Source organism: Prionailurus viverrinus, chromosome A3 (genome assembly GCF_022837055.1).
Source record: "Prionailurus viverrinus isolate Anna chromosome A3, UM_Priviv_1.0, whole genome shotgun sequence".
In the NCBI taxonomy this organism is placed as follows: Eukaryota; Metazoa; Chordata; class Mammalia; order Carnivora; family Felidae; genus Prionailurus; species Prionailurus viverrinus.
Genome location: NC_062563.1, coordinates 30,459,047 through 30,473,791, shown reverse-complemented (window position 1 = coordinate 30,473,791; position 14,745 = coordinate 30,459,047). Strand labels below are relative to the sequence as shown.

The 14,745-nt window shown below is 53.5% G+C and overlaps 2 protein-coding genes across 5 annotated transcripts; both read left to right on the top strand.

Annotated features, from left to right (window-relative positions):
• Positions 1-360: 360 nt before the first annotated feature.
• Positions 361-13,313, top strand: CENPB (centromere protein B). Of its 2 annotated transcripts, none has more exons than XM_047854014.1 (2): positions 361-443; positions 496-3,161. In XM_047854014.1, the coding sequence occupies exon 2, from the start codon at positions 513-515 to the stop codon at positions 2,331-2,333; it is 1,821 nt and encodes a 606-aa protein (XP_047709970.1). In that variant the 5' UTR covers positions 361-443; positions 496-512; the 3' UTR covers positions 2,334-3,161. The 2 variants fall into 2 exon arrangements, 1 of the variants encoding a protein (XP_047709970.1); XR_007151136.1 differs by lacking the exon at positions 361-443 and adding an exon at positions 13,301-13,313 and having other exon boundaries at positions 474-2,905.
• On the top strand, positions 3,292-8,960 carry SPEF1 (sperm flagellar 1). Of its 3 annotated transcripts, XM_047854016.1 has the most exons (8): positions 3,292-5,769; positions 6,685-6,796; positions 7,097-7,253; positions 7,447-7,486; positions 7,642-7,702; positions 7,907-8,030; positions 8,146-8,249; positions 8,509-8,960. In XM_047854016.1, exons 1-8 carry the CDS (start codon positions 5,661-5,663, stop codon positions 8,831-8,833), a joined length of 1,032 nt encoding a protein of 343 aa, XP_047709972.1. In that variant the 5' UTR covers positions 3,292-5,660; the 3' UTR covers positions 8,834-8,960. The 3 variants fall into 3 exon arrangements, with proteins under 3 accessions (XP_047709972.1, XP_047709973.1, XP_047709974.1); XM_047854017.1 differs by having other exon boundaries at positions 8,146-8,627; XM_047854018.1 differs by lacking the exons at positions 3,292-5,769; positions 6,685-6,796 and having other exon boundaries at positions 6,831-7,253; positions 7,983-8,030.
• Positions 13,314-14,745: the final 1,432 nt, after the last annotated feature.

The following is a 14,745-nucleotide window of genomic DNA, read 5'->3' as shown; positions in this document are numbered from 1 at the left end:
TCGGTGCCCACTGGGCGCAGAGGCCGGGCACTGCGCCCCTGCCCGCGCGTTCGCCCGCGGGTCTCCGGACGCTCGAGCGCTGGCGGGTCCAGCAGGCCGCAGCGCCCCCCCGCGGTCGGTCCGGGGCGGCGGGGAGGGGGGTGGGCGCGGAGGGCGGGGAGGCGGCGCCGGGCGTCCCCGCGCTTCCCGCGAGATCCCGCTCCGCCCGCTCCGCCCCGCTCGCCGCGCTCCCTGCTCCCCGCGCCGCGGCACTTCCTGCCTTCCGCGCCCGCGCCGCCCGCCCTCGCCCGCGCCCGCCGCCTGCCGCCCGCCGCCCGGCGCCGCGCCCGCCGGCGCCCCCGAAGGTGCCCCCGGCCCGGCCGGGTCACCGCCCCGCCCGCCGCCCCGCGAGCCGCTTTGTCTCGGGCGGGGCGCGCGGGAGAGGCCGCCAGGTGCCCCCCGCCGCGGGCCCGGGCCCCCCGCCCCGGGGCGGCGGCGGTGGCGCCGGGCCCCGGGGCGGGGGGCGCGCCGGGATGGGCCCCAAGCGGCGGCAGCTGACGTTCCGGGAGAAGTCGCGGATCATCCAGGAGGTGGAGGAGAACCCGGACTTGCGCAAGGGCGAGATCGCGCGGCGCTTCAACATCCCGCCGTCCACGCTGAGCACCATCCTGAAGAACAAGCGCGCCATCCTGGCGTCGGAGCGCAAGTACGGTGTGGCCTCCACCTGCCGCAAGACCAACAAGCTGTCCCCCTACGACAAGCTCGAGGGGCTGCTCATCGCCTGGTTCCAGCAGATCCGCGCCGCTGGCCTACCCGTCAAGGGCATCATCCTCAAGGAGAAGGCGCTGCGTATAGCCGAGGAGCTGGGCATGGACGACTTCACCGCCTCCAACGGTTGGCTGGACCGCTTCCGCCGGCGCCACGGTGTGGTGTCCTGCAGCGGTGTGGCCCGCGCCCGGTCGCGCAGTGCTGCTCCCCGGCCCCCAGCGGCTCCCGCCAGCCCACCTGCGGTGCCCTCGGAGGGCAGCGGCGGGGGTTCGACGGGCTGGCGCGCTCGGGAGGAGCAGCCGCCGTCGGTGGCCGAGGGCTACGCCTCCCAGGACGTGTTCAGCGCCATTGAGACCAGTCTGTGGTACGACTTCCTGCCCGACCAGGCTGCGGGGCTGTGCGGCAGCGATGGACGGGCGCGCAGGGCCACCCAGCGCCTGAGCGTCCTGCTGTGCGCCAACGCAGACGGTAGCGAGAAGCTGCCCCCGCTTGTGGCCGGCAAGTCGGCCAAGCCCCGTGCAGGCCAAGCCGGCCTGCCTTGCGACTACACCGCCAACTCTAAGGGTGGTGTCACCACGCAGGCCCTGGCCAAGTACCTGAAGGCCCTGGACACTCGCATGGCTGCAGAGTCTCGCCGAGTCCTGCTACTGGCCGGCCGCCTGGCTGCCCAATCCCTGGATACCTCCGGCCTGCGGCATGTACAGCTGGCCTTCTTCCCGCCGGGCACCGTGCAGCCGCTGGAGCGGGGAGTGGTCCAACAGGTGAAGGGCCACTACCGCCAGGCTATGCTACTCAAGGCCATGGCCGCACTAGAGGGCCAGGATCGTTCAGGCCTGCAGCTAGGTTTGATGGAGGCCTTGCACTTCGTGGCTGCCGCCTGGCAGGCAGTGGAGCCTTCGGACATAGCTGCCTGCTTTCGTGAGGCTGGCTTCGGGGGTGGCCCAAATGCCACCATCACCACTGCCCTCAAGAGTGAGGGGGAGGAAGAGGAGGAGGAGGAAGAGGAGGAAGAAGAAGAGGAGGAAGAGGAAGAGGAGGGTGAAGGGGAGGAGGAGGAGGAGGAAGAAGAGGGTGAGGAGGAGGAAGGGGGGGAAGGAGAGGAGTTGGGGGAGGAAGAGGAGGTGGAAGAGGAGGGTGATGTTGATGACAGTGATGAAGAGGAGGAGGAAGAGGAGGAAGAGAGCTCCTCTGAGGGCTTGGAGGCTGAGGACTGGGCCCAGGGGGTAGTAGAAGCTGGTGGCAGCTTCGGGGGCTACAGTGCCCAGGAGGAGGCCCAGTGCCCTACTCTCCATTTCCTGGAGGGTGAAGAGGACTCTGAGTCTGACAGTGAGGAAGAGGAGGAAGATGAGGATGATGAGGAGGATGAAGATGATGAAGATGAGGAGGAAGATGGTGATGAGGTGCCTGTGCCCAGCTTTGGGGAGGCCATGGCTTACTTCGCTATGGTCAAGAGGTACCTGACTTCCTTCCCCATTGATGACCGTGTGCAGAGCCACATCCTTCATTTGGAACACGATCTGGTCCACGTGACCAGGAAGAACCATGCCCGGCAGGCAGGAGTTCGGGGTCTTGGACATCAGAGCTGAGCCACTGGGCCTAGCCATGCCCGACCCAGATGTGGCAGCACCAGCCCAGGGCAGAGGACTCTCTGGGCAGCCGCTGTGGATGGAGCCAGAATGGGGAGCTCCAGATCCTTTAGTGATGTTCCTCTGGCCCTGTGACAGGCCCAGCCACCTCGGTAGGGCCCAGGGCTGGGGTCAGCCTCACTGCCTGCTTATTGCCTCTTTCTCAGAGTCCTCTTTCCTCCCCATTTGCCCCTGGGCTTGGGGGACCAGGTGGGGAGGGTGGGGAGCTGTCCGGTGCTACCACACCGTGCCATCAGTGGACTAGGCCACAGTAGCAGCCAGGGTTGGGCCCTGGACGCTCCCGGCCGGAGAGTGCCTCTCCCCTCTGCCGTCCACACCAGGTGTTTGGTGGGGGGGACCCCAAAGCCATTCTGGGAAGGGCTCCAGAGGAAAGTCCAGCCTAGGCCGCCACAAGGCTGGCAGCCCCCCACCCTGCCCCTGGGCCGCCTTGAGAAGCACAGTCTAACTCACCGCAGGCTCCTGAGCCTGCCTCTGCCTGCTTCCCCATCTTCCCAATCCCTTTCTCTGGCCCAGTCCAGGTTACTGTGGCCCTTGGTTTTCTTTCCAAATTGGAGGTTCCCAAGAGGCCCTCCAGGGGAGTGATAATGGGCACTTCCCTTGTGGGTAGCTGCAGGCCCCATGCCTCTCTCCCTCTCTGGCAGGGCCCTATCCTGGGCAGGGTGCCTGGGGCTGGGCCCAGAGTCCAGCCATCCAGCCGCTCCTTTCCCAGTCTGAATTCAATAAATCTGTCCACCCCCCTTTTGTGGGGGTGAACGTTTTAACAGCCAAGGGTGCATCCTTCATGGTCTGGGCTTGCGTCTGTCTTGGGAACACGTCCTTTCCTGGCTCCCTTTGGTCCTTGCTCTGGTGGGACATGGAACCAAGCGTTGAGAGGGCGGCCACAGCCTACACCCTGACTGGGGTGAGGGACCACCTCCATATCTAAGTATTATCCAAGCTTGGGGAGGAAGGGGTCTTTAGTGTATCTCCTTGGGTTTGAGGAAGTCGGGCCTTATCCTGCTTTGGGGTTAGAAAGAAGCAGCTCAGGATCATTTGGCTAGGAGGGAAGGGAGGGAGCCAGCAATCCCTGTTGGACCAAATTAAGCTGGGAACTAGGCCTATCAAGCCCGTTAAAGTTGGTCCTTGTAGGAGTGGGGCCAGAAGGCAGAGCAAAAGGAGTGTTGGGGCAACTCCTGTGGTCCAGGTTGGAGTTCGGGGGTACATACAGGGCCTCCCTTGGTTTTCTTTTGATGCTTAAAGAGGGAGCCCTTTAGGCCTTTCAGTGATTAGCATTTCCGAGCCTCGTGGCTGGTTATCTTGGGGACAGTACAGGAGGAAGATAAAATTCCTGGGATACATTGCACCCCCAAGAGGCTGAGGAAGAATGGGCAACTCGCTTTGTGATGCCCTCCAGGGGGCACCCAGTCCAAAGGTGAAGATTGGTGCCTCTGCTGATCTCTAACCCCTTTTCTCCTGTCAGGGCCCAGCCCCTCCCTCATTGAGGCCCTCAGGCCCCCTTGGTTCCAACTAGGGGAGGGCCTGGGCTTGGGGAGGCCAGGCAGCTCTGGGCCCCAAACCGGTTTTCCCACCTTCACCAGGGCTGGCACATCACCACTGTGGTTCCCTCCCCACTACTTCCTTTCAGTTCTTCCTCTCTCCACCCTGGAATGTTGGGGGTGGGGGGATATCTAGGCCATCTTTTGTCCCTTGCCTGCCCTGGGTGTGGTCCCTTCCGGAAAGGCAAGACCAATATGTATGATTTTAAAACAAGAAGGTAGAGTGACGATTCCATACTTGGCCTTCCACACTCCTGGAACTCAGGGTTTCCCTGTAAGCCTTAAAGGCAATGAAACTAAGTGACGGCAAAAAGTAGTTGGGATTCCCCTTACCTCCATCTGAGCTATGGAGGAGGAAACTGGAAAGTCCTAAGGAAGCCCAGCCTACCCCCTGGCCTGCTCTGGAGTCAGATGGGAGCGGTAGGTTTCTCCCCAGGTGCCCCTGTTCAACCCAGTCCCTCATCTCAAATACCCACAAGGCAAATCATTTCCATTTGTCTTCTCTTCTGCTGGAACTGAGATCATCTCAATAATGATGGCACCAAGTGATGTTAATAGGGCCCTTGCTGTGTGCCAGGCGCTGTGCTAAGCACTTTAGATGCTCACAAAACCCCTATGAGGTAGGTGAAACCACGAGAAAACAGACACAGAGAGGTCCAGTAATGTGTCCAAAGCCACATTGCTAGTCTTCGGTGGAAGCAAACTTTCTTCCCTGGCTGACCCTAGGAGCCCCTTTACTGCTACTTTGTGTCCTTTCACTATGGCAGAACCCACATCCCTAACCCTTCTAAAAATAGTGCTCCTTTGAAATGGAACTGGCTACTGAAGTCCATTTTTAACCCAAGGAAGAACAGCTCTTTGGAGGGAGATGAGGGATTATGGGAGTGTTTACAGGAGCTCTTACAGCTTTTACACCTGTAGCCAATTCCCATATCCTCAGTCCCCATACAAATGCAGATCTGTAAGTACCCTTCCCATTTTCCTCCCTCTGACCCCACTGGGACAAATAGAACCATTCCCACTTCACAAAGGGGGAAAATAAGGTTAAGGAGTTAAATAACCTGCTGAGGCACTGGCCTTGAGCCCTAGTATTCTCCTTGGGAGTCTGGGTGACATTAAATGCCCTACCAGGACACTGCTGGGAAGGGCAGTAGTGGTGATGGCCTTAATAGCACAGAGCTTTGAGGAGGGACCCAGCAAGGAGGCACTGTCACACAGCCTATCACACAATCCAGATGGGAAGCAGCAGATGATTAATTACAGTGGACACCCAGATAAAGCTGAGGAACGTTGGGATGCTGCCTTCACTTGGGACTGATAGCTGAAGGATCCAGAAGGGGAATCTCGGCCCTGAGGATGCTGGGGCAGGGATTCTGAGGGCCCAGTTGGGTTTGGCAGGTCCCAGGGTGGGCCAGTGGCTGATCAGGTGGAGTGGGCGCAGATGCTGGGAAGACAAGGCCACCTAATCGCCTATTCAAAGCTGGGGCCTGAGAGTAGGTAGAGGGAGAAAACTACAATTCCCAGAAGCCCCTGTTCCCCTCCGAGTCAAGGATAGTTGCCATGGTTTCAGAAAACAATATGGCTGCTCCCAGCTGGGAAGCGAGTTTCCCGGTTTGAGAGGCAGAGGCCGGTCTGGGCGCCTTCGGTGGCGAAAGAAGAGGCATCTGAGAGATCGTGCGGTTTGGCGCTGACGCTGCACGACTGGAACGGTCTTGCCTTGCTGGGGGTGCCAATGGCTGGCAGCGTGGACGAGGAGGCGTTGCACCAGCTGTACCTGTGGGTAGACAACATCCCCCTATCCCGGCCCAAGAGAAATCTCTCCAGGGACTTCAGTGATGGAGGTGTGCACCTTAGTGTGTGTGCATCCCTGTGAGTGTCCCATGTGTCCGTATTTGTCTACATATTCTGTATGTACGTGTGTAAGGGGTCTGTGTGCATGTGTCTCTTTGTGTTTCTGTGCGTGTGGGTATGTGTATGTTGGGGGGGGGGGGTGTCTGACTATCTCCTGGAACTTCAATTATACAAATGTGTGCGCGTGTGTGTTTATCTGTATCTGTGGGAATATGGCTGTGTGTGGGTCTATATGTATGTCCCCTTGTTCTATTCTTTAGGCATGTGTGGTTGTGGTGTCTGAGTGTGAGTCTGTGATGCCCTCCTGGGACTTTAATGACTAAGACGTGTGTCTGTGTATGTTTTTGTGCATCTCTTTGTATGTACTTGTTCATTACTATATTCTATATATCTGTCTTGTGGGATTCTGAGCTTGTGTATGTGCATATGTTTGTTGATACATTCTGTCCTGTATGCATGTAGGGGGTCTTGTGTGCCTATGTGTTTGTGATCCTGGGACTTTGCTGTTGGAGTGTGTGTGTGTGTGTGTGTGTGTGTGTGTGTGTCCATGTGAATGCCTAGGGTGGGGCCCCAGGCTCCTGATAGGCTCTCTTGGAGACTCCTTCTCTGAAGACCAGACACCTCAGTTTTCATATGCTTGAGTTAATGGGGATGGGATGCTGCTTCTCTGGTGTATGCTGGAGGCTGATCACTCATTTCTAATCTTGCTTTCTTGAACTCCTTCCCTCTCCTCCACCACCCCTCCCTCCCTATCATCCGTTCCCTTTCCACACCTCCACCCATCCTCTTGGTCACACCGTTCTGTAACCCCCGATTCTCTCATTACACGCACATCTTCTCCCTACTCCTTCTCCCTTACCTACTGCCTCCTCCCCCACTGTCCACATCTGCTTCCATTCCCTCAGTCCTGGTCGCAGAAGTCATCAAGTTTTACTTCCCCAAGATGGTGGAGATGCACAATTATGTCCCTGCCAACTCTCTTCAACAGAAGCTCAACAACTGGGGTCACCTAAACAGGTAGCAGAATACTTGGGTGCACTAGCGAAATCTCTAACCCCGTTCCCCCCTCCCCCCCCCCCCCCCCAGGATCCCAGGAAGCTTGGGACTCTGTTGGTGTCAGGGTAGGGAGGGACAACGCAGGCAGAACTGATAACAAAATCAAGGGTTTTTTGTTGTTGTTGTTTTTGAGGAGACAAAGGAAACGTGACAACCAAGATTCTGGCTCATTCCCCCAGGGCTGCACCCCCTTCCTTCTCCCCCACGCCCCTCACTTCATTCCCCGAGGACCCAGTCCTCCATTCCTGTGTCTATTCCCAGGAAGGTGCTGAACAAGCTGAACTTCTCGGTACCAGAGGACGTGATGCGCAAGATCGCGCAATGCGCGCCAGGCGTGGTGGAGTTAGTGCTCATTCCGCTGAGGCAGCGCCTGGAGGAGCGCCAGAGGCGCAGGAAGCAGGGCGCGGGCTCCTCACAGGTGCCACCCCACTCAAGTTTCTCCCACTACTTTGTGGGAGCTTCCCAGGCAGCGGGAAGCCCCGCCTTGGCAAGAAGTGTGGGAGAAGGGTGTCTGGCAAAGGGAGCCTGGTCTTGGGGACCACGGAAGAGACATGGGGCTCCTTGGGGATGAGCGAATCCTACCTCACAGTAAACCCTGGGGGTTCTTTCAGGAGCTGGCTCCCCAGGATGGCACTGGCTACATGGATGTGGGTAAAGTGGCCTTTACTTTTCTTCTCTCCCAGGAGAAGCTTTCCTCCTGTCCTTCCTTCCTATGGGGGAAGGGGGGCCGGGGTTGGGGGAAGCAAGGGAGAAGTCAGGAAAATAGGACTCCAGCACGGTTAACTCCTCCACTTGCCTGGTCTCAGGTTTGTCTCAGAAGGCCCGAGGGGAAGGTGCCCCGGACCCCCAGGGAGGAGGGCAGCTCAGGTAAGGAGGCTGGGAGTTCCTACCTCACCAGGCCTGGTGATCTCCCTACACAGGGCTGGCAGGTAAGGGTGGTGGCAGGTTGTTCCTGGGAAAGCAGGAAGTGGGGGTGTAGGGGACGGGGAGCGAAGGCCTGGCCGAGGGGCATTGGAAGGATGAGAATGGGGCCTGAGGTTCGGGCCTCCGCTAAGCTGCTTCCCACCCCAGGGGGGGCCGGCTGCCGGCGCCCCGACCTCCGGGATATAGTCAGGCACTGCAGGGCGACCCAAGCTTCGTCCTCCAGATCGCTGAAAAGGAGCAGGAGCTGTTGGCCTCTCAGGAGACTGTGCAGGTGAGGGTGACTGGGAAGGCGCGGGTGGTGGTGGGGCGGTGGGTGCTTAGGGCCTGCAGTGGTGGGGACAGAAGGCAGCGGGCCTCTGGCTTGACCTTTGTGCGGCGCGGCCCAGGTCCTGCAGATGAAGGTGAGGCGCTTAGAGCATTTGCTGCAGCTCAAGAACGTGCGCATCGACGATCTCTCCCGGCGGCTCCAGCAGGCAGAGCGTAAGCAGCGGTGAGCGGCGGCCGGGGCCGCGCGGGGACTCCCCAGTACCCGCCAGAGCCCGGACGCCGAGACCGACGCACCCACCCACGCACCCACCGACGGACTGACGGATCTACCGGCAAGTGGAGCCAGCAGCTCCAAAGAGCCTCATGGGGCGCCAGCGCTCCCCTCCCTTGGGGGTGGGGGTGAGTTGGGGGGCAGTGAGGCAGGAGCCCTCAGAACGTAGCCCCCCGGACTGACCCACCTCCTTCCACTCCATCCGGGTCAGGAGAATGGACCGCTTTCCAGAACCCAGAAGCCACGTGCAGAGACCTGGCATGCTCCCCAAAGCCATGCCCGACACCAGGGGCCCCACCTTGGTGCTCCCTGCTCTGGGCCTTAGGGGGCGGTGCCCCGACTCGGTGCACACCCCTAGAAACAGGTCCCCGCCCAGCCCTGAGGACAGCGGCGTCTCCATCCGGGCTAGTTCTCTGCGCTTTGGACCTCGCGGGAAGCTGCCCGAGGCAGCTGAGGGAGAAGCTTCCCTCTCCGGCGCGCTCACCGGGGGCCCAACTCGAGGCTGGAGAGCACAGCAGCTGGAGAGGAAGGGGTGAGGAGTGGCTTCAGCCAGGAGTGGGGAAGACATGGGCTGTGCCTGTTCCAGACACCCTTCCCTCCCCTCCTAGGGGAGGCACCTTTGAGAATGTTTTGGAGATACGGGACGGCACTACCCCCATTAAAGAAGTTGTGCTATCTTTCCCGCGACTGCCTTCTCTGTCTAGATTTCTTGCCCTTCTTAAGCCGCACTGCCCGTCCCCCCTCCCCCCATTTTGAGTGAAAGAGCCTTGTAGGCCCAGAGTGGGTTTCACCTTTGGTCAGCTGGGCCCTGGGTGGCCGCTGCCTGGTACGTTGACGATATCACAGGGTCAGGTCTTGTGCCCTAGAACAGCCTGACTTCTAACACTGGCCTTAGATTGACCCCCAAACTCACCCTCACAGAATCTTCTAGCCCTGTCCAAACCCAACTCCAAACCCAGGCTTCAGATTCTCCCCAAATGTAGCCACACCCTCACCCTCAACGCTGCCCATGGACTGGCCCCTAAACCTTGTCCTCTGTGTGACTCCCAACCCTGCTCACAGACTTGATCCATAGTTCTATGGACTGAGGCCAAGCTTGATTCCCAACCCTGACCAAGATACTATGGCCATGATATGACCCTAACTCTGAAAATTTACTGACTACTGGTATTACATTTTGAGACCCCACAATTCTATTCCTAGACATATTTCAGCATATACCCAGGGGAAACTTAAGGTCTTGTGTTCTGTATTCTGTAACACGGGTATAGCAATAGTCATAGCAACATTCTTTGTAATAGAAAAGAATTGAAAATAACTTGTATTAGTTTCTATCGCTGTGTAAGAAATCACCACAAACTTAAAACAGCACAAATTTATTATCTCATCTTTTCTGTGTGTCAAGAGTCCAGGTGTGGCCTAGCCGGGCCCTCTGCTTCAGAGTTTCTCATAAGGCTGCACTCAAAGTGGTGGCTAGGGCTGTGGTTTCACTTGAAGTCTTAACTGGGGAAGGATTCACTTCCAAGTTCACTTGGTTGTTGACAGAGTTCGGTTCCTTGTGGGCTGTAGGACTGAGGGTTTCAGTTTCTTGCTAGTTGTTGGCTGGTGCCCTCATTTCCTTGCCATTTGGTCACTTCCAGTATGCTAGCTCGCTTCATCAAAGCCAGCGAGGGAGAGAGTTAACAGAGTCTTCTAGCAAGATGGCAATTACAATCCTATCTAATATAATCACAGAAGTGGCACCCATCACATTTGCTGTATCCTATTTATTAGAAGTCATGAGGTCCAGCCCACATGCAAGGGGAGAGGTGTGCATGGGTGTGAATACCAGGAGACAGGGATCATTGGGAGCCATTGTAGAAGCTGTCTGTCCACCACAAGGAGGAAAAAAGCAATGAAAGGATAAAATCTAGGATAGTGGTTACCTCTGAGAGGAAGCAGAAGGCAGAGACGCAAGAAGCATAGGAGTGAGTTATTTTTAATGTTTTAGTCCTTGGGCAGGTGGTGGGTTTACAGGTGTTCATAGTGGGCTGTTTATGGACAAGCAGGGAGAGAGCATATGAACTAAGGACTATGGGCAGCCCAATTCTGTTCACCTGAGCTCCTAAAATAATAAATAAAAATACAATTGATGACTACTCCTGACCTTGGTCTGAGCCTCTTCCCTGCCTCTTCTCTGCACTCAACCTGGTCTTAGGTTAACACCGGCTTCAGCCTGACCTTCTACTTTCCCCAAATTAACCACCAGCCCTCACACATATTGACCCCAGCTCTAGCACTGTTATCTTGCCATAGTCTGCACTGATTCTCCAAAGTTCTGTTCTCTGAATCTGTCATCATGGACCACACCTGGAGACTCCTATGTGTGGAGCTGGTAGGAACGGTTCGTGGAGGGGCTTGGGGACCAGGAGGTTGGGTAGGGTATGGTTCTGCCTGACAGGAGGACAGTGGGCCCAGAGTACAGGTGTGGTGGCAGGGATCACCCTCTCAAGAGTCTGCTGGCTTCCTCCACGGCAGAGGCTAGGCCAAGTCCTGGAGGTTCCTTTTCCTTGAGTTCCTGCCCCAACCCTGGCTATTCCTAATACCTGGATGTGCCTGAATCTAAAATCATGTTCGAAACCCTACAAATTAAATCCCCCAAACAATGGGGGATTTTATTGAATGTTTCTTGGGAATAAATATGAAAGTGGATTACATCACACATTATAATTCTATAACTCTTCTCAACATCTCTCTTATTCTCCAAACTTCCCCTCTGACAGCCATTGCCATATTTTCCCCCTCTGATCCTCACACCCCTCTTCCCTTTCTGACCCACAGGAAATCTGATTTCTTCTGGTTCATTCATTTATTAATTCCTCAAATGTTTATTTAGTGCCTACTATGTACTAAATGCCAGGAACACAAATATAAAACACAATTTGCCTCCCCAAGTGTTTACAATCCTAGAAGAGGAGAAGGCATGCAAAAAGATACTTAAATTTTGTTGTTACTCAATGTTTTGAATAGATAAAACACACATAAAAAGTGAAAAGTCCACTCGGTGCCCACACACATGCAATAGGGTTAATTTTGGTTTCTGTGCATTCTTCCAGAATGTCTTTTTGTGAATGCAAGCAAATATTCACCTTTATGGCTATTCTGCCCCCCCCTTTTCTTACCATAAAAGGGAAGCATACTACCCACTCTGTCCTGTATCTTGATTTTCCACTCCATACAATCTCTTACAGGTATGCAATGGTCAATGTTATATGCCAACTTTACTGGGCCACAGGGTGCCCAGATATTTGGTCAAACATTCTTGGTGTTTCTGTGAGGGTGTTTTCAGATGAGATTTGCATTTAAATTTAAAGGTAGGGGCACCTGGGTGACTCAGTTGGTTAAACGTCTGACTTTGGTTCAGGTCATGATCTCAAGATTGTGAGACTGAGCCCCGTGTCGGGCTCTACACTAGGCATGGGGCCTGCTTAAGACGCTCTCTCCCTTTCCTTCTGCCCTCTGCTTTCCCTCAAAAAAATAAAAATAAAAATAAAATAAAATAAAATAAAATAAAATAAAATAAAATAAAGATAAAAATAAATAAAGGTAGACTGAGTAAAGCAGATTGCTCTCCCTAATGTTCATGGACCTCATCCAATCAGTTGAAGGCCAGAATAGAATATAAAGGATGTCTCTTCCCTGAGTAAGAGAAACTTTCTTCTTTCTGATGGTCTTTGAACTGGGACTTTTTTTTTTCTTTCTGCCTTTGTACTCTAACTGAAATGTCAATTCTTCCTTTGTCTTGAGCCTGCCAGCCTTTGGATTTGACTCTCCTAGGTTCCAGTTTGCTGACTCATTCTGTAGATCTTGCAACTTGCTAGTTAGCTCTCTTATCACAAGAGCTTATTACTTATAATAAGTCTGTATCTGTATCACCTATATAACCTAAAGCCCTGTCTCTATATCGTCTCCCATTAGTTCTGTTTCTCTGGTGAACTTCAACTAATACAATATTTTTCCATACCGTTACATTGAAACTTCCTGTTTTAAAAGCCATATAAAATTCTATTGTGTGTACAACATTTAATTACTCAGTCCTCTGTTCATGGACATGTAAGTTGTTTCTGTTATTAAAAACAATAATGCAACAATGAATAACCTCCTGCGTCCATATTTAGTATTTCATGCAAGTATAGCTGCATGGTTAATTCTACGTTAGGCCAAAGAATATGTACATTTGTAATCTTGATGGATATTGTGAAACTGTCCTTTGCAAGGGCATGGTTCAGAGCAGAGGCTGAAGACTGGTGGCCTGTTGCCCTGTGTTGGTTTGCACAGTGTCATGTTTTTACAAAACTGGTAATTTTTGTACTGATGAGGAGGTGAGGCAACTAGAACTCTCCTAGTACTCTGCTGATGGGGTATGAGTTCAACCATTTCAGAAAATTGTTTGGCAGTTTCCTATAAAATTAAACACCTGCCTATGCTATTGTGTCAGGGTTTAATCATAGAAACATAGAAACAAAAAACATAGTTGGCTTTGGGTCAACTGTTAAACAATTTCTGTAAGACTGTTGTTTTGTATCTGATGCTGGAGCTTAAAGTCCACAGGTCATGCCGTTGGGAAGGGAGGATGGATATAAAGTGGGGGAGAGAAAGGACAAGCTGGAACCCATGAGAATAAGCTGAAAGCTTTGATTGCCAACTCGAGCTCGTGTCAGTTCCCACTACCTCCAAACTTGATGATATGGGTGTCTTTCAGGAGAGGCTGGTGCCCTCTGTTATCTGACCCAGGAGTCAAAGAAACTGAAGGAGGATCCAGGGAAGGGTGGAGTAGTTGCAAGCCTGACTGTGATTCCATGTCAATGACGTGAGCCAGCAGACAGGTAACAAAGTGTATGAGCTAGACAACTTCTGCATAGACTTTGCAAGTCTGCTAATACAGCCACTGCTTTTCTTTTGCCCTCTGAACATCATGCCAAAATGCTTGCTGTGGGGGTGCCTGGGTAGCTCAGTAGGTTGAGCATCTGACTCTTGATTTTGGCTCAGATCATGATTCCAGAGTCGTGGGATTGAGCCCTGCATTGGGCTCCGTGCTGAGTGTGGAGCCTGCTTAAGATTCTCCCTCCCCCCCCCCGCCCCTCTCCCCAAATCACACTCACTCTAAAATAAAAAGTAAAGGGGCACCTGGGTGGCTCAGTCGGTTAAGCGTCCGACTTTGGCTCAGGTCATGATCTCACGGTCCATGGGTTCGAGCCCCGCGTTGGGCTCTGTGCTGACAGCTCAGAGCCTGGAGCCTGCTTCAGATTCTGTGTCTCCCTCTCTCTCTGACCCTCCCCTGTTCATGCTCTGTCTCTCTCTGTCTCAAAAATAAATAAACATTAAAAAAAATAAAAAATAAAATAAAATAAAAAGTAAAAAGGGCGCCTGGGTAGCTCAGTCAGTTGGGCATCCAACTTCAGCTCAGGTCATGATCTCACAGTTCGTGGGTTTGAGCCCTGCATCGGGCTCTGTGCTGACAGCTCGGAGCCTGGAGCCCCTGCTTCGAGTTCTGCGTCTCCTTCTATCTCTGACCCTCCCCTGCTCATGCTTTGCCTCTCAAAAATAAATAAACATTAAATTTTTTTAAATAAAATAAAAAATAAAAACATTTTACAAATGACTGTTGTGGCCCACCCTAATTGGAAGGGAATTCTGGGAAATATAGTTCACCACAGCTAAGTTGACACCTTATAAAGGCATCACAGCTATTCCCCAGCAATTTCATTCCTCAATATATACTCAAGAGAAATTGCATATATATGTTTACCGAGGTGGGTACTAGAATACACAGTACAGTTTATACTATCTTTGTGCAAGGCTTCTTTTGCTTAATATTGCCTGTGAGAATCATCCATGTTGTTACACATATTTAGTAGAGGTTGTTTTATGTCACTGCTGTCATAGGTCATTGTATGAATACAGTGAAGTTCATTTATTCATTCTATTGTTGATGGACACTTAGGTTGTCTCCAGTTTGAGGCTATTCCAAATGGTGCTGCCATGCGTATTTGTATACACGTCTTTTGGTATGTAACTAAGAGTGGAACTGCTTGGTCAAAGGGTTGGCGTTTTCAGCTTTAATACTGCCCAGCAGTTTTCCAACAAGGTTACAATTGTTTAATTTTTATTAAAAAGAATAGAGTCCGGAATACCATATGTTTGGAGCTGGAATGGGTATTTTACATGAGTTCAGTCTGTTCTCCTAAACTGGAGTTGTTTTTTTTTTTAATGTTTATGTATTTATTTTTGGGAGAGAGAGAGAGAGAGAGAGAGAGAGCATGAGCGAGGGAGGGACACAGAGAGAGGGAGACCGAGAATCCCAAGCCGGTTCTGCGCTGTCAGAGAACCGTGAAATCATGACCTGAATGGAAATCAAGAGTCAGGTGCTTAACCGACTGAGCCACCCAGGTGCCCCTTTTATTTTTTA